We start from the raw sequence: 22,092 nt of genomic DNA, 5'->3' as shown, positions 1-22,092 counted from the left end.
GTACCAAATCTCCTTTTAGAAAGTACTCTGAGGAATCTGCCTTTGTGTGTGTACTTCAAGAGAATTCCTTAAATATGCACAATATTGAGTCTCATTTACATCTTCCAAATTGCCCTTTGAGTAACAGAGGGCTTATAACTTGCTTTATTTTCAAAGGTCTAAAAATCAGCCACATTGAAAGCATAAGTTGTGTATTAGTTGCAAGTGTCTTTTGGCTCTTCCTTCTTATCAATGAACATGGGTATTACCAAAATGTTCAGGGAACCGTGTTGAACCCTGGGAACACATGGGAGTGTGATATGGTCTTTGCCGCTTGATGTGCCAACAATATTCTTGAAAGACAGGTTTACAAAGATAACATGTCAAGGTTCCATGCCATTAGTAAAGACACTGGGTACTCATGAAGGGTGAGGAAAGGAAGTAATCCTCAAGCCTAGAACAGCTTCATAGAAGAGGGGGAGACTCAATCTGGCCTGAAAAAGAGTAACAGAAAGAATGAGGACATTCTAGGCACCCCCACCCCCAAAAAAGAAAGAAATTAATTAAGGCTGTGGACTTCTCCTGGAATTATATTGGTAGAGCACCCTTCTCTAAAAGGACTTTAAAGAAATGAAACGAACCAAATTTTGTGGGCATTTTGGGTCCTATGGAAAGAAAACAGATAACCTATCATTTAAAACCAAATAACTACTAGAAGTTACTGGCTATAGGTGCAAGGCAGGGAAATGATGTTAGGAATTCATTCACAAAAAAGTTTTTACTAATCCTGACAACCTCCAACAAAGGGGGAAATTACCTAAGTGTTAAATACTATCAGATCCAGGATACCTGGGTGGCTCAGTCGGTTAAGCATCTGACTCTCGTTTTTGGCTCAGGTCATGGTCTCACGGTTCATGAGATCACACTTCACACGGGGCTCCATGCCAACAGCACAGAGCCTGCTTGGGATTCTCTCTGCCTCTCCTCCACTCATGCATGCGCTCTCTCAAAATAAACATGAAAAAATTTTTTAAATAAATATTAACCAAAACATTAAAAACAAAGGTGGGGGGGCCCTGGGTGGCTCAGTCAGTTAAGTGTCCAACTCTGGCTCAGGTCATGATCTCAACAGTTCATGAGTTCGAGCCCCACATCTGGGTCTGTGCTGACAGTGCAGAGCCTGGAGCCTGCTTCAAGTTCTGTGTATCCCTCTCTCTCTGCTCCTCCCCTGCTCACACTCTCTCTCTCTCAAAATAGATAAAAATTAAACAATTACCAAATCCACACTTCTATGAATATTAAGGCTATCACAGTCCAGAGATTTTTAATCGAAAAACCTAAGATGGATCTGGAGACTATTACTTTTTACGCACAACACTGACACATTGAAGTGATTCCCACTATGCTTGGTTTTTCCACAAGTACAATAAAACTAATCCTCACTGACTTTCACAAATAAATGCCTCTTCCTGGAGTTTTCAGAAGAAACATTCTGTGCTGTTTGGCCTTTAAGAAGGCAGGGTAGGGGAGATGCTGGGGCTCCTGGGTGCCTCAGTCATTTAAGTGTCTGACTTTGACTCAGGTCATTATCTCACAAGTTCATGGGTTTGAGACCCACATTGGGCTCTGTGCTGACAGCTCAGAGCTTGGAACCTGCTTTAGATTTGGTGTCTCCCTCTCTGCCCCTCCCCTGCTCACACTGTCTCAGTGTCTCAAAAATAAATAAACGTTAAAAAAAAAATGTTTTTTTAAAGAGTAGGGGAGATGCAAGGAGTGGAGTTTCAACCTCCACCAAAGATTTAAAAACTAGAAGCAAACGAGAAGATACCAGCCTAAGAAAGGAAAATCAAATTGCCAAGATTTATTTAACTTTTTCTTTTACAGAAAACACACGTACGTGATATAAATAGTGACACGTGGAATAAAGTACAGAGATCAGGAAGACAAATGAACTGGACAAGACTCTTGCATCAACACTGTACTGCTTCCTGATTTCATGTGCAGCATGAATTACATGGTAATGTATGTACTGGAAAAATTAAAGGCAACATTCATTTAGATTTACCAAAACACCAGAGGGCATCTGAGATCTCATCTTTCTGTTGCAAAAGAATAAAGCTGAGCATACGTCCATCTATCCATTTACTCAAGGCATTTAATGTAGTAACATAAGAATTAACACATGAGCTTTAATAGGCTGTGGAGGCAAAGTTTAAATTGTGTCTCTTTTCCCTCTTTGGAAAAAAATAACCCAATTAAAGCAGAGGTGCCTGACACTGGCTAGAAGACAGCATAATCACAGTGAATTCTTATTTCAAATCCCACGAAATGCAAAAACACAATAAACGATTGCCACTAGTGTTTTGACCCAACAGTCACTCCAGATGTAATAATGCTACAAAACCACATGAGTTTTTAAGGTTCTTTCCCAGAACTCCAAACCAGCAAAAATGTCCCAAGTAAATGGTTGAGATCAAGAACCACCCTGATTTAAAACAATGTTTCTAAACTTCAATTCAATAATAAAGAGTATGGGCTCCCATTTTCTGTGATTATCCCAAGAGATTAAAATGACTAGTCTTCTGTTTTATCAGATGACAGCCCTCAGGTGCCAGGTACACTTTGATAATAGATGCCTAGCACACTGTCTGGTTCAGTAATGGGACTCAGTGTCGTAAGATCTGGGGTTCAGATAAAGCTGCTTAAGATCAAGAGGTTGGGGGAGCGCCTGGCTGGCTCAGTGGGAAGACCATGTGACTCTTGGTGCTGGGGCTGGGAGTTCGAGACCCACATACAGATTACTAAAAAATAAATAAATAAAATTTAGAGATCAGAAAGCCCTGAAACGGTCAAGTACACCTACTCCCTCATTTAGCTCCATAATCAAAGTTTATTACGAATAATAAACAAACTCCTCCGTATTTCTCAATACACCACAATCTGTGAAAAGACAAGTACCTCAGATACTTTATCCTTAAAGTGAGCAGAGCAGTTAGCTCATGCTAAACACAGATCCTCTGGAGGAGAAATACTTGTCTGACCAGGTGTTTTGAAACTCTTTTTCCCAGGCAAAGCTGGCTTCCCTGTATTGCTGAGATGGAGACTTTTCAAAAATGTGTTTATATAACATCACATGAAAAATACTCATTTTCAAAATGAACAACATTCGTTTTTACATCCCTTACCCACAGCATTTGGCACAGTGTTCCACAGTGTATTGTGCTCTCACTAAAGATATACCTAGAACAGACGAAACCAAAACCAGGTTTTAAAAGGGATAGGAGCAGATATCCCCAAGGAATCCCTTGATCAATCATGACCTTTTTTTGTGCTCTATTACAGTAAGTCCTCACTCAGAAGGATTTTTTTTTTTTTTTTAAACATGCAAGGTGAGAAAAGAGACCATCATTGTATCACTTTGATTAGGAAAAAAGCTACTCACCATGGACCTCCATTATGGGACTCTTACTTTCCTGCAAAAAGTAGAAGACTTTAGCCACTGTGAAAGACAGCACATAGTTACTGCAGGTGTGGCAAGACATTTCACTGCAAATTCTCTACCCTGTAGTCAGACCACATGTGCCAATATTTGCCTTGGAAAGCAGTAACCAAGTATGGAGAATTAAATACCAGAAATCTTTAAAGCAGCAAGTGGAACCCCAATTTATCTTCACTCTCCAGTTACTGTTCTGTACTGTCTAGACCTATTTCCTCTCCAGCGCTTCAACCTCAGTCTGGAAATTCCATCAGAGGGATCCCGACGAGGAGGAGACTTTTTGTATGTTGACTAGCCATTACTTTCCCTGTGACTTCCTTTCTCTTCTCTTGGGATCAGTTCCTGTTGAAAAGCCCTTCTCTTTGAAGAATGAAAGATGAAAGCTCTGAAAAATCTCTTCATCCTCTCTGCAGATTACTAGACATAATTACCTTTACAGAAATAAGGCACCTATAATATGACCCCAGATTGATTATGTAGAAACGAAACGGATAGGAGATTCTGTGTGGCTGCAAAAGAGCAGGACTTCCAAACATGAGCACAACTTTCCAGACACAGGCTGGGCCGCATCACGGGGCACTGCTGTGATGGTCTAACCCACAGGCAGAATGGAGGCTCTGAAGAACTCAAAGAAACACAGATAAAATTCTTCCTTAAAATAGAAAGTTACATTATCAGTCAGGTCTCTAGCCAACACCATCGCTCTGTCTTCCAATGTCTTCGGACTCAAGAGAGGAAGTATGGAAGAGCTTTAGGTAAGAAGTTCAGGAACCCACGTTCTAGTCCCAGCTCCATTACTTACTGTGGCCTTGGGCAAGCCACTTGCCCTTCCCCACCACCCCCCAAAGCCTGTTTCATCATCTATAAAATGGGGACCAAACCACTTGTCTTGTCTGCCTCACACTGTGACCGTGAGGACCAAACGAGATCATGTGAAAGTACTTTGTAAACAGTGAAATACTGTATGTAAAGTAACAGTATATACTCATTACACTTTAATTAAGTCCTTATAATTGCCTATTTGACTAGAAGTGCCCCATGCAGAATGTGCTTTGCAATAGATAGACTCAAAAATACGTGCCGTAAATATACAGTGGCCTTTTCCACTAGGGTTCTTTAAAGAAAGGGGGGGGGGGGGGGGCGGGAATTCATCAATAGCCTCAAAATACATTACTTAAAAATGTGAGGTCATCCAAACCTACTCACCAAGTGATTGAATTAATTTTCCCCAAATATGTCCTATACAGTTATGGTCTACTCTGCTGATGCTTTTATACAGAAAAGTCTGGAATTCAAGAAACAGCATGCGAAAACTTAACACAGTTTGTTGTATAGGAAATAAACTGAGAATAAGAGGCATCCTACATAATGAAATTAGATTACAGTTCCTCAAATGGTTGCCTTTTTCCTGAGATATCTCCAGGACAGGGTCCTCGTCCTGTGAAGTGCTTTAGAGAAGCTTAGTCCTGCACGAGGGGAAAAGGACATGTAGGTTGGCAATTAGGCTGTGCTCATTTTCAGCACTAGGACTTGAGTAAGGTCTGCTAAGAGCTGCCCAACAGCTTTGGTGGAGAAGCCTGTGTGGCCCAAAAGAGGCTTGCTAGTTCTCAGATGCCAGGCCAGAGTATGGAGAGAGAGTTTAATGCAGCCATCCAGTTCAGGGATTTTCAATTCTTCCTGTAAGGTGGCTCTGCTCTTCTCCGGTCTAGTAAATATCGAACAGAAGAAAAACAGTAAGATGTAGAGCAACATACCTACCAGACGTTAAGGCCTTTTTCTGCCTAGCTGCAAAAAGTTCACATGCAGAACAGAGACACAGCAAGACGTGAATGGGAATTACTTTGACCAGCCCAAAGCACCCAGATTCTAGAATCCTGTGTCAGACAGCCTTTATTACAAACGTTACAAATGATGATGTGGAGGGCGTCCTGTCAGTGCAATCACTAGTTAACAGGATGGCCGTCCTTTGGGGTCACAGGCGTGTTGCTAACCTCCACTTTTCTTCCTGATTTGCTTTGCTTTCCGGGGTTTGAGGATGGTGTAGTTTGCATACGCTGTATACTGATCTGACAGGAAGGGGACATAGAATGCCCGCAGCAACTTTGAAGATCTGAAAAACAAGAAAGAAGAAAAAAGAATTCTATCGTTTGAGAGAATTTACTAGCAGTGTTGAAAATGATGAACAGAAGTTAACTAAACATGGCGGTGAGGATCATATCCTGTATATGTAGCAAAGAAAACCCTGTCCTTTAACTACTAGATCATGAAAACAGACTTAATCAAGACCAAGTACCTTGTTACCAACACCGAAAAGACAGTGCCCCTAATAAGCCACAGAATATCCTTCAGAACAGCCCGAGGCCTTCCCTTTGCAGAGAATACGCCACAGAAAAGCTCCAGGTCAATCAAAGGACTGCTATTACTGGAATAAATTCTTAATACCCAAATGGTTTCTGCCTTCCGCCAAATGCCCAAATGATTCTGATTCCAGTTCTAAGTTTCCCTAGAGAGAGAAAGAAAACTACGTGCTGGGCTTCCTGTGCACAGTGTGCCAGCAATGCCTGAGTCAGAGAGGGAGTGTCCCCACAAGCTCGTGTCCCCGGCAGGCTGGAATATGCCCACTTGTGACTAAAACATACAAATAGCTCCAAATCTGAATTTCTCACAAGCTTCTGAAGAATGTGAAAAATGCCTCACATCACTGAGCACTCACTATTGGACAAGCACTGGAAAAAGTGCTCACACTTCTTGAGATATTTAATCCACCCAATTACCCCAGGAAGAAACTGATACTATCCCTACTTTATAGTGGGCAGCTGAGGCTCAGGCAGACGGATTTGCTCAGGGTCACACCATAAGTGATGGAGCCCTCACTCAGACCCAGATCTGATTACGGATTGTGCACTTTTAACCTGCACCAGGGCATATCCCACATCCCAGAAACGGGCGGACCAAATTCATCACTTCCTAGAAAATGTGGCAGTGGTAGTTTCAAATTCTATATGAAGTCTTACTTCTTGACTATGCTTCTGGAGTCTGAAAATCAAAAGTTGGCCCAGTTACCGCCACCCTAAATGAGGCAGCTGAAGAGTGCTCCGCTGGCAGTCCTCTTCCAGACTCTAAACTTGTAAATGTCATGTCAACGTGGCATTTGTACTGGCAGCCTGCCCCTGGGTTTGGCAGACTCCCGCAGTGCCTGCACACAATGATATCGTGCTTGGCATACACACCTCGTAGATTCTCCCCAAATGGGACGCTGGCAGTGCTCGGTTCTCAACAGAGACGTGCTTGACTTCAACAGCTAACAGTTCGAGGGCTTTGATAGAAAAGAGACTTAGAAGACAGACACCCGAGATAAAGCGGGTCTGCTAACAGAACGAACAGGAGGCGGGGGGCACCCACCTCTGTCAGAAAGCAGCTAGTTTATTCTTTCTGCCCATGCTGCACAGATAGGGGGAAGGTCAGAACAGAAAGCCATAAGCCAAAGCAAACTTCTGTGAGCTTAAGTGTAGTAAAGACACGCTAAGACTAATTAAGTGTCATTTCCGTTCCAGTGGACTCTGCAATAAGAGCTCTGTGAGCACAGTCCACGTGTATTTCCGGCCAGCTCAGTCCTTCAGGCTCCAGGAGAACATTAGGGCTGCTGGGCCCACTTTGAGTTTTTCACTTTCTTTTCTGAACAATTCCTTACTACGTGGGAAGGCTGTTATTTCATGATTTTGTTTTAGAGTCTTCCTAAGAACAAAGAGAAATTATACTTATTTTTAAAAACAAAATAAAACTAATTCTATCTTGTAATTACATATGGGTCCACTGCAACCTTTGATAAATGTAAGCTATATTATAGGATCTTGGTAGGGTTTTTTTTTTCCCCCTCTATCTCATGTTATTTGCAACTTTTTTTTTTTAAACGAGTAAGACAAAGGAAAATGATGAAATCACCAAAAAAGATGATACAAAAATAATCACTATTGCATCATCCTGCAATTTTCTCACTGCATTACCCAAATTATTGTATCATTTTTCAATGGGGTAGAAAGACCTGAGACGCCATCTTGGTAGTCTGCTTTTAGCTTTCACTGAACACAGATGAGAATTGAGAATTTTAAAATTTTCTGTCCATAAGGCCAATAAGAAGACGACAGAGACATGTCACAATCATTAGACAAATCAGAAGATGGACACAAAGAGACAAAGGGCATCAGCACCTGAAATGCTATCGTGGATGGGGACAATGACCCTAAGTAAAACTCGAGCCTCTTGAGTCTTCAGATGACAACATACTATACAGTATCTAAGGAGGAATCTTCTCAAACTCAAGAACTGATGAGTGAGCAATAGATCTCTCAGAACAAAAAGAAAACAAGGGACTCTCATTCACTTAGTCATTCCACAGGAAGGACTTATTCAATATTTTGCAACGAAAACCTGCTGGACCATCCTGTTATGCTAAAAGGGTGCAGGATGAGATTCTTTCATCTTTTGTGCCGGGGTCCAAATTTTACTTGATACAGTTCATAAATGGACAAATGCCAAAGACAGGTTCATGTACAAAGGTGACTGGAAAGTATAGATGAGAAACAAACGTGCAAATTCAATGGATCATTTGACGTTTAATAAATTCAAGAATGAAAATGTCTGAATTATGGAGCCAAGAACATAGCTATACTCTCTTTAACAAAATTATGAGCCATTAAAGATTTTAAAAATTCTGGGGGCGCCTGGGTGGCTCAGTCAGTTAAGCATCCGACTTCAGCTCAGGTCACGATCTCGCAGTCTGTGAGTTCGAGCCCCGCGTCAGGCTCTGGGCTGACGGCTCAGAGCCTGGAGCCTGCTTCCGATTCTGTGTCTCCCTCTCTCTCTGCCCCTCCCCCGTTCATGCTCTGTCTCTCTCTCTGTCTCAAAAATAAATATAAACGTTAAAAAAAAAATTAAAAAAAAAAAAAAAGATTTAAAAAATTCTAGTGTTACATTTTGATGTTGCAAGAGTGAGAAGAACCAGGAGCAGTAAGTCAGAACCTACTGGAGGTAGATTTAAAGTCGGGGACCAGTATTTTCAAGACGGATATATTCCAGGTTCACGCATGACAAATGCTTTTAGAGACATCCATTTCAGGTGTGTATCTATCTAGGTACATCTATTCCAAATGAGGAGAACCTGGAACCAAGTGTCAGGGTCGCTACGTTTAAATTATTAAGATTTTAAATGAAGAGTTTATCTATCCTCTTATTTACATAAGCTATTTATAAAATAAAGTAAAAAATGTAAAAAATGAAAAGTGTCTATTGAGCTAAGATAGTACACGGTGATGGAGTATTTTTCTTGGTGTGCTGATAGGTCATGCCCAGAAATTCTAAAAGAGATCTTGGGCCATAAGTGGGGTATCACCAAAAACACTGACTGCCCTGAAATAGAAGAAGGGCCACTATACATGACTGTTGAATGCAAAAGGCATTGAGAAAAGGTAAAAAGATAAAGGAGATTGGGAAAAAATATTTGTAATACATCTGAGAGGATTAGTAGCTAGAGTATGTAAAGCATTCCTGCAGTCAAGGATAAATGACTCCGTGAGGAAAAATGACCAAGAATATGAACAAAGAAAAGAAACATAAATGGCAAACTATATATAGAAAGTAATATTCAATTTTACCAGTAATGAGGGAAATGTAAATTTAGGCACAAATTTTCAATAATCAGGTTTGCATGAATCAAAAAGTCTAGTAGCATCAAACAATCAAACACCGGTGAGGATTTAGGAAATAGATACTGTCAAAGTGAAACCTGCAAAGCCACTTGGAAAGGCAATTTTAACAATATTAAAACAAAAAAACTATGCAGTCCCTATGAAAAGGGTTTTATCTTATACTTTATGCCATACTGCTTTTTTAACAACCTATTTTGTTTTCCATTTGTTACAACAGAAAATTTATAACATATACAACAGTAGGCGAAACATACTACATATAATAGTTTTTAAAAACCAGTAGACGGATTTTTAAAATAAATATCAAATCCTTAAACAAACAAACAAACAAAAAAATCCTATGTGCTTACTATGTGTAGGGCTTTGGGTACTGTCCCTGAGCACACCAAAGTTTCTGTTCTCACAGAGCTAGTGATCTACGTGGAAGAAACAATATAAATGATACATAACCATGGCACAGCATTTCCTAAATAAAAAAAGGTGATACCAAAGTTCAAAGTGATAATAGACACAGTGAGAAGCGAGGACAAACACTGAGGATTGCATGGGTATGGAAGACACATTTACTGTATCTTAATTCATTTCACCCATCCAGCATTTCCAAGATACACTAAACAGAAAGGCAACTTGCCCTTTCATAACCAAATCTACAGCCCTTTTAGGTTAAATGCTCTGTCCACTGAGCACCAGCCAGAAAATGGCTTGAATAAAATCCAAACTCTTTCTCATGGTCTACAAAGGCCCAGGAGATGTAGCCCTCACTTACTTGCCCCACCTCACCTTGCACGTTTCCCTCCTCACCCACTACACTCCCACCATGCCAGCCGCCTCTCTCCCTACCCTATAGCCTTCACATGCGTTCCCTCCTCTCCCTGGAACACTCTTCCACCCTCTTCTTCTCATGATTAAGTCCAACTCAATTTTCATTCCTCATCTCAGAGGCAACCTTTGAGAGGTCTCTTTTAAATATATATTTATATATATATGTATTTTTTTAAATTCACATCAAGTTAGTTAGCATACAGGGCAATAATAATTTCAGTCTTTCACACCTTATGTATAACACTCAGTGCTCATCCCAACCAGGGTCTTCCTTAATGCTCCTTGCCCATTTAGCCCATCTCCCAAACCCACAATCCATCCAGCAATCCTCAGTTTGTTCTCTGTATTTAAGAGACTCAGGTTTTGTCGCCTCCATGTTTTTATATTATTTTTGCCTCCCTTCCTTTCTGTTCATCTGTTTTCTATCTTAAATTCCACAGGAGTGAAGTCATATTTGTCTAACTTCACTTAGCATAACACACTCTAGCTCCATCCATGTTGTTGCAAATGGAAAGATTTCATTCTATTTGATGAGTAATACTTCATTGTATATTTATATACACAACATCTTCTTTATCCTTTCAATCTGTTGATAGACTTTTGGGCTCTTTCCATACTTTGGCTATTGTCAATAGCTCTACTAGAAACACTGGGGTGCATGGCCCCTTTGAAACAGCACACCTGTACCCTTTAGATAAATACCTAGTAGTGCAATTGCTGGGTCACAGGGTAGTTCTATTTTTAATTTTTTGAGAAATCTCCATACTGCTTTTACAGAGTGGCCACACCAGTTTGCATTCCCACCGGCAAACCAAAAGGGTGCCTCTTTCTCCGCATCCTCGCCAACATCTGTCGTTGCCTGAGTTGTTAATTTTAGCCATTATGACTGGTGTGAGGTGGGATCTCATTGTGGTTTTTGATCTGTATTTCTATGATGAGTGATGTTTACCCTTTTTTCATGTGTGTGTTAGCCATCTGGATGTCTTCTTTAGAAAAGTGTCTATTCATGTCTTTTGCCCATTTCTTCACTAGATTACTTGTTTTTTGGGTGTTGAGTTTGATAAGTTCTTTCTGTCATTTTCAAATATCTTCTCCCATTCCATTGGTTGCCTTTTAGTTTTGCTGATTGGTTCCTTCACCGTGCAAAAGTTGATCATCTTGATGAGGTCCCAATAGTTCATTTTTGCTTTTGTTTCCCTTGCCTCTGGAGACATGTTGAGTAAGAAGTTGCTGCGGCCAAGGTCAAAGAGGTTTGTGCCTGCTTCCTCCTCTAGAATTTTGATGGCTTCCTGTCTTACATTTAAGTCTTTCATCCATTTTGAGTTTTTGTGTATGGTGTAAGAAAGTTGTCCAAGTTCATTCTTCTGAATGTCGCTGTCCAGTTTTCCCAACACCATTTGCTGAAGAGACTGTCTTCATTCCATTGCATATTATTTCCTTTGTCAAACATTACTTGGCCATACATTTACAGGTCCATTTAAGAGTTCTCTATTCTGGTCCATTGACATAAGTCTGTTTTTATGTCAATACCATACTATCTTGATGACTACAGCTTTGTAGTACATCTTGAGGTCTGGAATTGTGATGCCTCCAACTTTGGTTTCCTTTTTCAGGATTGCTTTGGCTATGTGGGGTCTTTTCTGGTTCCACACAAATTTTAGGATTGTTTGTTCTAGCTCTCTGAAGAATGCTGGTGTTATTTTGATAGGGGTTGCATTGAATATGTAGAATGCTTTGGGTAGTATCAACATTTTAACAATATTTGTTCTTTCAATCCATGAGCATGGAATGTTTTTCCATTGTGTGTGTGTGTGTGTGTGTGTGTGTGTGTGTGTGTGTGTGTGTTCTTCAATTTCTTTCATAAGCTTTCTATAGTTTTCAGTGTATAGGTTTTTCACCTCTTTGGTTAGGTTTATTCGTAGGTATTTATGGTTTTTGTCACAAATGTAAATGGGATCAATTCCTTGATTTGTTTTTCTGCTGCTTCATTACCGGTGTGTAGACATGTAACTGATTTCTGTGCATTGTGTTTATGTCCTGTGACTTTGCTGAATTCATGGACCAGTTCTAGAAGTTTTTTGGTGGAATCTTTTGGTGTTTCCATATAGAATATCATGTCACCTGTGAAAAGTGAAAGTCTGACTTCCTCCTTGCCGATTTGGATACTTTTTATTTCTTTGTATTGTCTGATTGCTGAGGCTAGGACTTCCAATACTGTGCTGAGTAACGGTGTCAAGAGTGGACATCCCTGTCGTGTTCCTGACCTTAGGTGGAAAGCTCTCCATTTTTCCCCCATTGAGGATGTTATTAGCGGCAGGTCTTTTTTATCTGGCTTTTATGATCTTGAGGTATGATCCTTCTATCCCTCCTTTCTTGCGGATTTTTGGAAGAAATGATGCTGTATTTTGTCAAATGCTTTCTCTACATCTATTGAGAGGATCATGTGGTTCTTGTCCTTTCTTTTATTAAAATTTTTTTTTAACATTTATTCATTTTTGAGACAGAGAGAGAGCATGAATGGGGGAAGGTCAGAGAGAGAGGGAGACACACCATCTGAAAGAGGCTCCAGGCTCTGAGCTGTCAGCACAGAGCCTGACGCGGGGCTCGAACCCACGGACTGCAAGATCATGACCTGAGCCGAAGTCGGATGCCCAACCGAGCCACCCAGGCGCCCCGTCCTTTCTTTTATTAATGTGATGTATCACATTGATTGATTTGCCGATATTGAACCAGCCCTGCATTCCAGGTATAAATCCCACTTGATCATGGTGAATAATTCTTTTAATGCATTGTTAAATCCAGTTGGCTAGTATCTCATTGAGAATTTTTACATCCATGTTCATCAGGAAAATTGGGTCTATAGCTCTCCTTTTTAGTGGGGTCTTTGTCTGGTTTTGGAATCAAGGTAATGCTGGTCTCCTAGACAGAGTCTGAAAGTTTTCCTTCCATTTCTATTTTTTGGAACAGCTTCAAAAGAACAGGAGTTAACTTTTGTTTAAATGTTTGGTACAACTCCCCTGGAAAGCCATCTGGCCCTGGACTCTGGTTTTTTGGGGGAGATTTTTTTTTTATTACTAATTCAATTTCTTCATTGGTTATGGGTCTGTTCAAATTCTCAACCTCTTCCCGGTTCAGTTTTGGTAGTGTATATGTTTCTAGGCATTTGTCCATTTCTTCCAGATTTCCCAATTTATTGGCATATAATTGCTCATAATATTCTCTTATTATTGTATTTCTGCTGTCTTGGTTGTGCTCTCTCCTCATTTTATTTATTTGGGTCCTTTTTCTTTTTGATCAAACTGGCTAGGGGGTTATCAATTTTGTTAGTTCTTTCCAAGAACCGGCTCCTGGTTTCACTGATCTGTTCTTTTTTTCCCCCCCAAAGCATTGATTTTTGTCATAATCTTTATTATTGCCAGTCTTCTACTGGTTTAGGGATTTATTTGCTCTTCTTTCTCCAACTCTTTAAGGTGTAGACCTTTCTTCCTTCTTAAGAAAAACCTGTACAGCTATATACTTCCCTCTTATGACCGCCTTTGCTGGATCCCAGAGGTTTTGGGCTGTTGTGTTACTTTCATTGCCTTCCATGTACTTTTTAATTTCCTTTTTAATTTCTTGGTTAACCCATTTTCTTCAGGAGGATTTTTTAACCTCTAAGTATTTGTTGTCTTTCCAAATGTTTTCTTGTGGTTGATTTCGAGTTTCATAACACTGTGGTCTGAAAATATGCCTGGTATGATCCTGATCTTTTTGTATTTGTTGAGAGCTGATTTGACCCAGTATGTGATCTATTCTGGAGGATGTTCCAAGTGAACTTGAAAAGAATATGTATTCTGTTGCTTTAGGATAAAATATTCTCAATATAACTGTTAAGTCCATCTGGTCCAGTGTGTCATTGAAAGCCACTGTTTCCTTGAATTTCTGTTTAGATGATCTGTCCATTGCTCTCAGTGAGGTGTTAAAGTCTGGTACTATTATGGTATTATTATCATTGAGTTTATGTTTGTGATTGATTTATATATTTGGGTCTTCCACGTTGGGAGCATAAGTGTTTACAACTGTTAGATCTTCTTGGTGGGTAGACCTCTTAATTATAATATAATGTCCTTCATCTCTTTTAACAGTCTTTATTTTAAAATCTAGTCTGATATCAGTATGGCTACTCTGGCTTTCTTTTGGTGACTATTAGCACGATAGATGGTTCTCCATTCCCTTACTTTCAATCTGAACATGACTCTAGGTCTAAAATGGGTCTCTTCTAAAGAACAAATAGATCTTGTTTTCTTATCCATTCTGTTAACCTATGTCTTTTGATTGAAGCATTGAGACCATTGACATTTAGAGTGAGTACCAAAAGATCTGAATTTATTGCCATTGTGTTGCCTGTAAAGCTGGAATTTCTGGTGGTGTTCTCTGGTCCTTTCTAGTCTTTGTTGCTTTTAATCTTTTTTTGTTTTGTCTCATCTTTTCTCCTCTCGGAGAATCCCCTTAAAATTTCTTGCAGGGCTGGTTTAGTCATCACAAATTCCAGTACTTTTTGTTTGTCTAGGAAACTATCTCTCCTTCTATTTTGAATGACAGCCTTGCTGGATAAAGAATTCTTGGCTGCATATTTTTCCAATTTAGCACGTTGAATATATCCTACCACTCCTTTCAGGCCTGCCAAGTTTCTGTGGATAGGTCTCCTGTGAACCTGATCTGTCTTCCCATACAGGTTAAGAACTTTTTTTCCCTTGTTGCATAATTCTTTGTGTATTTTGTGAATTTGACTAAGATATGCCTTGTTGATTATTGGTTTTTGTTGAATCTAATGGGAGCTCTCTGTGCTTCTTGGATTTTGATGTCTGTGTCTTTCCTCAGGTTAGGAAAGTTTTCTGCTATGATTTGCTCACATAAAAAAACCTTCTACCACTTTTTCTCCCCATTTTCTGGAACTCAAATGATTCGGATGCTACTCCTTTTTTAGTGAGTCACTGAGTTAATTCTTGTATCGTGCTCTTTTACCTTAGTTCCCCTTTTTTTCAGCTTCATTATTCTCCATAACTTTGTCTTCTATACCACTGACTCACTGCTCTGCTTCATCCATCCTTGCTGCTGTGGTATCACAAGTGCATCTCAGTGATAGCATTTTTTAATTTCGTCCTGACTAGATTTCACCTCTTATCTCTGCAGAAAGGGATTCTATGCTTTTTTCAACCCCAGCTAGTATGCTTACTATCATGGTTCTAAATTCTAATTCAGACATCTTGCTTCTACTCATGTTAAGTCCCTGGCTGTCATTTCTTCCTGTTCTTTCTTTTGGGGTGAATTCCTTCATTTTGTCATTTTGGAGGAAGAAAAAGAATAAAAATTAAAAAGATTAAAAACACCACCAAAAAATCAAATAAAGGAAACTAGCTCCGAGGTATAGTTTGGTCTGGGTGTTGAAAGAAGCTTGATTGCATAGAGGAAAAAAGGAAAGAAAAAGAAAAAAAAAGTAAAAATTGTTTAAAAATTAAGAATATGTATACAATAAAATAGAATTAAATGAATTGGAGAAGGTAAAATAGAATAAAAAATAAATCCCCAAAAAATAGTAAAAATTTTTAAAAATTTATATAAAAATGGAAAATAAAAATGTTTTCTCTTTCTGTATCCAAGAACACACACACACACACACACACACACACACACACAACAGATGGACGAGTGAAAAGAATGAAATCTGAATGAAATTATATCCAGATTCCCCTAGAAGTCAAACTATGAAGCACTTTATATTCCATACCCTAAGCAGGCAGAGGGACTTGTGGTGGTCCTCTAGGGCTTGCTTGGTACAGCTGGGCAGGGCTTGGTGTAGTAGCTCCATTCTCCACTAGGTGGTGCTACTTAGCTTACTGGGGTGGCTCAGTGTGGCACATGTGCCCATGTATGCACATGCATGGGAGAGGTGAAAATGGCATCACCCAGATTCCCAGTCTCTAGCATCAGAACTCTGTGCTCTACCTGACTAGCAATCAAGCACCCCTCATTTGTCTCCAGCTTCTGTCTACTCCCCACTTCTATAGTGTCCATGTCCAAGCCATTAGCCTTCCAGGCAGCAGTGCCCTCATGAATTTTATCTCAGATGGGGCTGTTTCCAAACCCCTCACTTCTGAGGGCCCTGCGGCTTAGACCCTCTCCAACCCTCTAGGGGAGAGTCTCACCAAGAAATGGCCAGATGCCAGGTTGCCCCTGGGAACATTCCTACAATCACGCTGCTATAGACACTCAGAGGTTGTGGCTGGATGCTGGTTTGCCCCAGAATAAGTTTGTGCGTAGCAGCAGCATTTCAGGGATTATGGTAAACACACAACCTGCATCAGGTTTCACCACACCCTGGTGTTTTTGTTTCAATACCACAATTGTATTCTCTGAGGTCCACTGGGACCTTTGCCTGTGGTGAGACCGTTGCAAATGCCCTCCTTGCAGGGTAGCAGGGGAACCGCTTCCCTCCGTGTGGCTCACAGACCCCTCAGACCTCGCTGCCTACTCCTGGGGATTTGCTCTTCTCACCAGGGGACAGCCAGGTATTGGGCTGTGGGATTCCCAATGCTGCTCTGCCCTGTATAGAGTCCTAATGATATCGAAAGCCTCTCCTTCCTCCTTTCTCCCTTTCTTGTTCAGGCACTTATGGGTGCTTCGACTTTCTCTCCAGCTTTCAGGGGACTGTTTTTCCTGTACTCTCCCCCTTTCTCCCCTTTCTCTGTCCTCCGTCCACAAATACCACTCCCTACCCTCCACGGCTTCTCTCTCACCCTCTCACCTCTCCGCACTGCATACCTGCTGAGTTCTTTGGCTCAAGTTATGCAGATTGTTGTTAACCTTCAGATCTATTTTCTAGGTGTGCAAAATGGTTTGATGCTGATCTAGCTGCATTTCAGGGATAAGAAAAGCGAAGAACTTCCATGCTCTTCCGCCAACTTGACACCCTCCTCAACAGGTCTTGAAACCATCCTAGGAAACCCTAGGTTTCCATTTCTATCAGTTAATCTCTGTCAGCGTACCTTGTTTATTACACTCCTCACAATTTTTAATTATACATTTATTTGTTGGCTAACTTGTTTATTTTCTATCCTCCACACCCTCCACCAAAGATCTCTGGGACCAAGTCTGTTTTATTTACCAACAGTACAGTGTCTGGCATATAGTAAGTGCTGAAGAAAAAATGTTGAATGGATGGATGAATGGAAAGCAGGGAGGCAGCAAGACAGAAAGAAGAGAGTGACACAGGGATTTTATACAAATGAGACCTGACTTCAGTTCGGTTCAGCCACCAGTGACTGAGCACCATGTCAAACAATGGGTTAGAATAACAATGGTGGACAAAAGATTGCTACTCTCAATAGGGAATTTAAACTCCAATCGTCTGTGTGGTTTGCAATAACCATGTTGCCAAGGCCAAACATGGGTCTGACTTGGAAACATCAAGAGATCCACAAAGCATCTGATTGTGTCATGCTTCATCAGGGTACAATCCTAAAAATTGAGCATCAAATTCTATCACGTGTTCAAGAAGTAAGAAGGCCTTTCTACTTAAGCCTGAAACACAAAACTATATAAAAGATGGCGACCCTCTATAAGTAGAAGCTAAGAAGAATCTATCATCAGAGATTGGTATTGGGGGAAAAAAACCTTATGAGAAGATGAATCTTCTTTTCTCCTGCAGAATCTGCTTGTAGTCTTTAAGAGCACTGTCTACCTTTCATATCTACAGCCACTACTATCTTCTAGAAGATGAATAAACAGTCAATCTACACACCTCTGTATGTGTATAATGATTTTTTTTTTTTTACACTCAAAGACAAGTTGGCTTGAATTCTTCACTTCTAACACTATAGCTGCTGTTCTAAATTTCTTACCATCAACAGTTTTAATATGTTAAGCACGACTGGGTCATTTTGAACTGTTTTAGTGTTGCTGGAAAAAGGGAAATCAAATGGGTTATTTGCCTTTGTGAAAGAAAAGAGCAGTTGAGCACTGGAATAATGTGTGCGTGTACACTCACAGACCTGGAAACAAAGATCAGACTGAAATACAAATGAGAACAAAACTAATGTCTATCAAAACTCCTACAACAATGTCTGTAATGATGTGAAACGCCAAAGTATTGCCCTAGGGAAGCACCGGAAGCATAATTTAGGGAGACACAAAATACGTGCCTCAGTCATGGAAGCCGACTTCCCCTCTCCCAGTGAGAAAGTCACTCAAGCAATTCAAGGATGAAATAGACGTGGACAAAGCAATTGCCTGAATAGCATAATTAGCTGACAGCTCAGAATGTTTTCTAATTCAATTACCAGCCCTATTTATCAGGGCCAGGGCACACTCTGCCATGGAGATTTCAATCTGCCCTTGCTGACGTCAATGGAAGACTGCCTGACAGTTCAACAGGCATAAATGAAATGCTGGGTCAATTTTTCACATTAAAAACAAAACGTCCTAGTCCTCAGGTTTTCTCTTTTATTTTTATCTATCCATCCATCCATCCAAACATCAATATCCCCGTGAACCTATAGTCTAAATACATCACCAGTTCTTTTTTAAAGCTGGCTTCCTCTCTTGGTCTCCATCTCTTACTCTCCTGCACTCAGTTCATATTTCAGGGACTGATTTTCTGCAGTAGAGTGGGCCGTTCACAGCTATCTCTAGTTCTGAAGAGATCTCAGAATCCCATCAAGGTTTAATTTTAGCCACCCTCAAACTACAGTCCCATATCAAGCAATTTAAGAGCTTATCAAAAAGCTGGTATGCATCAAAAATGTAACAGTTCTGGGGCACCTGGGTGGCTCAGTTGGTTAAGCATCTGACTTTGGCTCAGGTCATGATATCACAGTTTGTGGGGTCGAGCCCTTTGTCTGGCTCTGGGCTGACAGCACAGAGCCTGGAGCCTGCTTCAGATTCTTTGTCTCCCTGTCTCTCTGCCCGTACTCCACTCACACTCTGTCTGTCTCTCTCAAAAATAATTATTTTTTTAAAATGTGACAGTTCTTTGATACTCTTAAGTAGGAAATGGGTTGAGGGACACTAATGTTTAGTCAGTACTGCGGAGTAGACATTTATCTCTTTTCCCAATAAGAGAGATGGACACAAGAGTTATGTGCTGGGTGCCATACTCCACTAGAACACCAGCCTCTTGAAGACAGAACTTCATCTAAGTGCTCAGTCTCCAGTTTTTAGGATGGTACCACAGAAAGAACTCAGTAAATCCTCTTCTGTGGGTGAAAGAATGACTGTGCCCTGCCTCTTAAATGTGAGCATCTACTCTCACCTCCCTCACTTCAGGCAATATTCATCTTCTAAAAGAAAAAGCAATTATCAAAAATAATACAAAGCTTTTTTCCCTTCTCTTCCCAAACAATTCAGTCCTAAAGACATCAGATTGGTCTAAACAGAGCAGGGGCCTACAGTAGGAGGGTGGGGGAGGGCAGAAGCTATGATGGCCCATGGGATGTTCCAGCACAACTGACATGTAGAGGGCATCCATATTAGCAAAGAAAACATTAATGCAAAAGGTCAAGTAACCTCTCCAGGTCTCTGTTAATGTAAGATTTACTGAATGAAACTTAATTTCCCGCAGGCGTGTCCAACAGACCCTTGACACTCAATAAATAGATATATTCCCAGGGGCGCCTGGGTGGCGCAGTCGGTTAAGCGTCCGACTTCAGCCAGGTCACGATCTCGCGGTCTGTGAGTTCGAGCCCCGCGTCAGGCTCTGGGCTGATGGCTCAGAGCCTGGAACCTGTTTCCCATTCTGTGTCTCCCTCTCTCTCTGCCCCTCCCCCGTTCATGCTCTGTCTCTCTCTGTCCCAAAAATAAATAAACGTTGAAAAATAAATAAATAAATAAATAAATAAATAAATAAATAGATATATTCCCAGTTGCAACCTCCAAAGATCCATATCATGATCTACAAGTTCACTGAGACACAAAGTGTACTCACAGCACTTCAAGACTGGTGTACAACTGATTCATGGCCCTGGTCAGTCACTTGACATGATACCATAACCTCTTGATAGTCACCTTTAGACAAAAATTCAGAATGAGGGGACTGAGAAAGAACTGGTATTAGGAAACTGGCCATTTTCTGACCTTTAGTCCCACCAAGGTGCTGGGAAAATGCTCTACACTCATCTGTTTTCTGTTTGATGGCTACTTAGATATGAAGGTATTATATGCTACACGCACCATTCTTGTGCAGAAGACACTACACAGCATTCAAAAATGCTTCTGCCTCTCCTCTTTGGACCTCCTTTGGGCTATTTCTACATGAGAACTAGTAAGTAACATTGGAAGCCACTTTAGGTAGAGGATTATTCCAGGGATGCAAAGATGGTTCAATATTCACAAATCAATCAATGTGATATACCACATCACCAAAATGAAAAAAAGCACATGATCATCTCTATAGTTGCTGAGAAAGCAACTGATAAAATTCAACATCCAATCATGATGAAAACTCCCAACAAAGTGGGTTTAGAGATAAAAATCCTTTGACACAATGAAGGCCATATATGAAGACCCCACTGCAAGGCAGAGGCCCACGTGGGGCTGTTGCTCAGCAGGCCCGACCTGGCTTTAGGCCCAGGGCCTCCCAGCCGGGGATTTGGCACCTGCACCCACCCAGCCGTTGCCAGCTCTCGCGGTGCACTGCGGCCTCCACTGCAGCATTCTACCTGGGGGGCTGGGCGGTCCGTGGGCAGCAGCGAGGCCACACTGACCGACTATGGAGGAGCAGCAGAGCACAATGAGCTGGAGGCTCTCGAGTCCATCCACCCCAACTCCTTTCACAGGCAAGGGTCTCTCAGCTACCCCCTCAAGCCCCAGTTCTGTTCATGTTCTCTCTCACCAGCAGTACAGCTGTGCTGTGAGGACAGGAAGGGGATGAGTGAAGAGCAGCTTGAGAGTGTCATTAACCAGTAGTATCAGAAAATCCACCCAGTTTCACCATTACTCTGACATCTGAGGCCTGAGAAAATGAAGAAACTGTCCAGGCTATCCCTCAAGTTAACATACAGTTAAAAATACCTAAATGAAGCCCTTCTATGAAATAATCTCCCAAGAAAATCTATAAGACAATGATGGCTCAGACATTTTAACACAATTAGCATTACAGGCAGAAGGAAACCATGGTATGGTGATGATCTTTAGGGACAGCTGTGAGAAAAACTAAATGAAACACATCAAATAAAAACCAGAAAAGGGGCACCAGTGGGGCTCATTTAGTTAAGCATCTGACTCTTGATTTTGGCTCCGGTCATGGTCTCAGGGCTCATGGGCTCCAGTCCTGCATTGGGCTCAGTACTGACCATGCAGTGCCTGCTTGGGATATTCTCTCTCTCTCTCTCTCTCTCTCTCTGCCCCTGCCCAGTTCACATATGCTCCCTCTCTCAAAATAAATAAACATTTAAAAAGAAACTGGAAGAGAGGAAACAAAACAGAAAAAGAAGCAGACAAAGCTGAAAGGCAATTATTTCATGGCACTCCTGTTACAAATGAGAAGTTGGAAGGCCAAGTTTGATGCAGAACTCTTAGAAATTAAAAAGAAATGAATGCAAGAAGGAGAATGAGCAGGAAAGAATAAATTAAGTGGGAAACAGCTATTTGAAACATTGCAACAGATCATCATCTTGACACATCTGATACCCAGTTTTCAGAAGATGCTGCAAGCAGTAGAGGTGGATGAACCTCGCAGGAAATGGAGGACTTGGAGCTAGAGGATGACAAGGATGACAAGGATGAGTCAGATTACAATCGTGCTGACCCAGAAGACACTGACCTGACAGACGAGTGGACTATCCTTAACTGCAGAGAGCCCAGACTGCCACAGTACCTGTGGCTGTGCTGAGGTGTTGATCTTTAACTCTGAGAAAAAATACTTTTCAAGAGAATATTCATCTGATAGCTCTCACCATTCAGCTTAATAAACTGACCTTAAAATTTCAACAAAAAAAAAAAAAAGAGAGAGAGAGAGAAAGAAGGAAAAAAAACCTACAGCTAATATCACTCTCAATGGTGAAAAACAGAGCTTTTCCTCTAAGATCATGAACAAGACAAGAATGTCCACTCTCA

At 40.9% G+C, this 22,092-nt stretch overlaps 1 protein-coding gene across 3 annotated transcripts in view; it reads right to left on the bottom strand.

Moving 5' to 3' along the window:
* Positions 1–1,825: 1,825 nt before the first annotated feature.
* Positions 1,826–22,092, bottom strand: part of ALG9 (ALG9 alpha-1,2-mannosyltransferase) — a 98,480-nt gene continuing 78,213 nt past the window's right edge. Inside the window, exons 14-15 of one of the 3 annotated variants that reach the window (XM_086679147.1) lie at positions 5,467–5,585; positions 1,826–5,180 (exon numbers count right to left, since the gene is read on the bottom strand). In XM_086679147.1, the coding sequence (XP_086535273.1) occupies positions 4,976–5,180; positions 5,467–5,585 (324 nt within the window). In that variant the 3' untranslated portion in view covers positions 1,826–4,975. Of the gene's footprint in view, positions 5,181–5,347; positions 5,586–22,092 lie in introns of those variants that run through there. The other 2 variants (XM_025927990.2, XM_086679148.1) reach the window with 2 other exon arrangements.

This window comes from Puma concolor, chromosome D1 (assembly GCF_028749965.1).
Source record: "Puma concolor isolate L17-30 chromosome D1, mPumCon1.1.hap2, whole genome shotgun sequence".
Lineage (NCBI taxonomy): Eukaryota > Metazoa > Chordata > Mammalia > Carnivora > Felidae > Puma > Puma concolor.
This window is presented reverse-complemented; position numbering and strand designations above follow the sequence as displayed.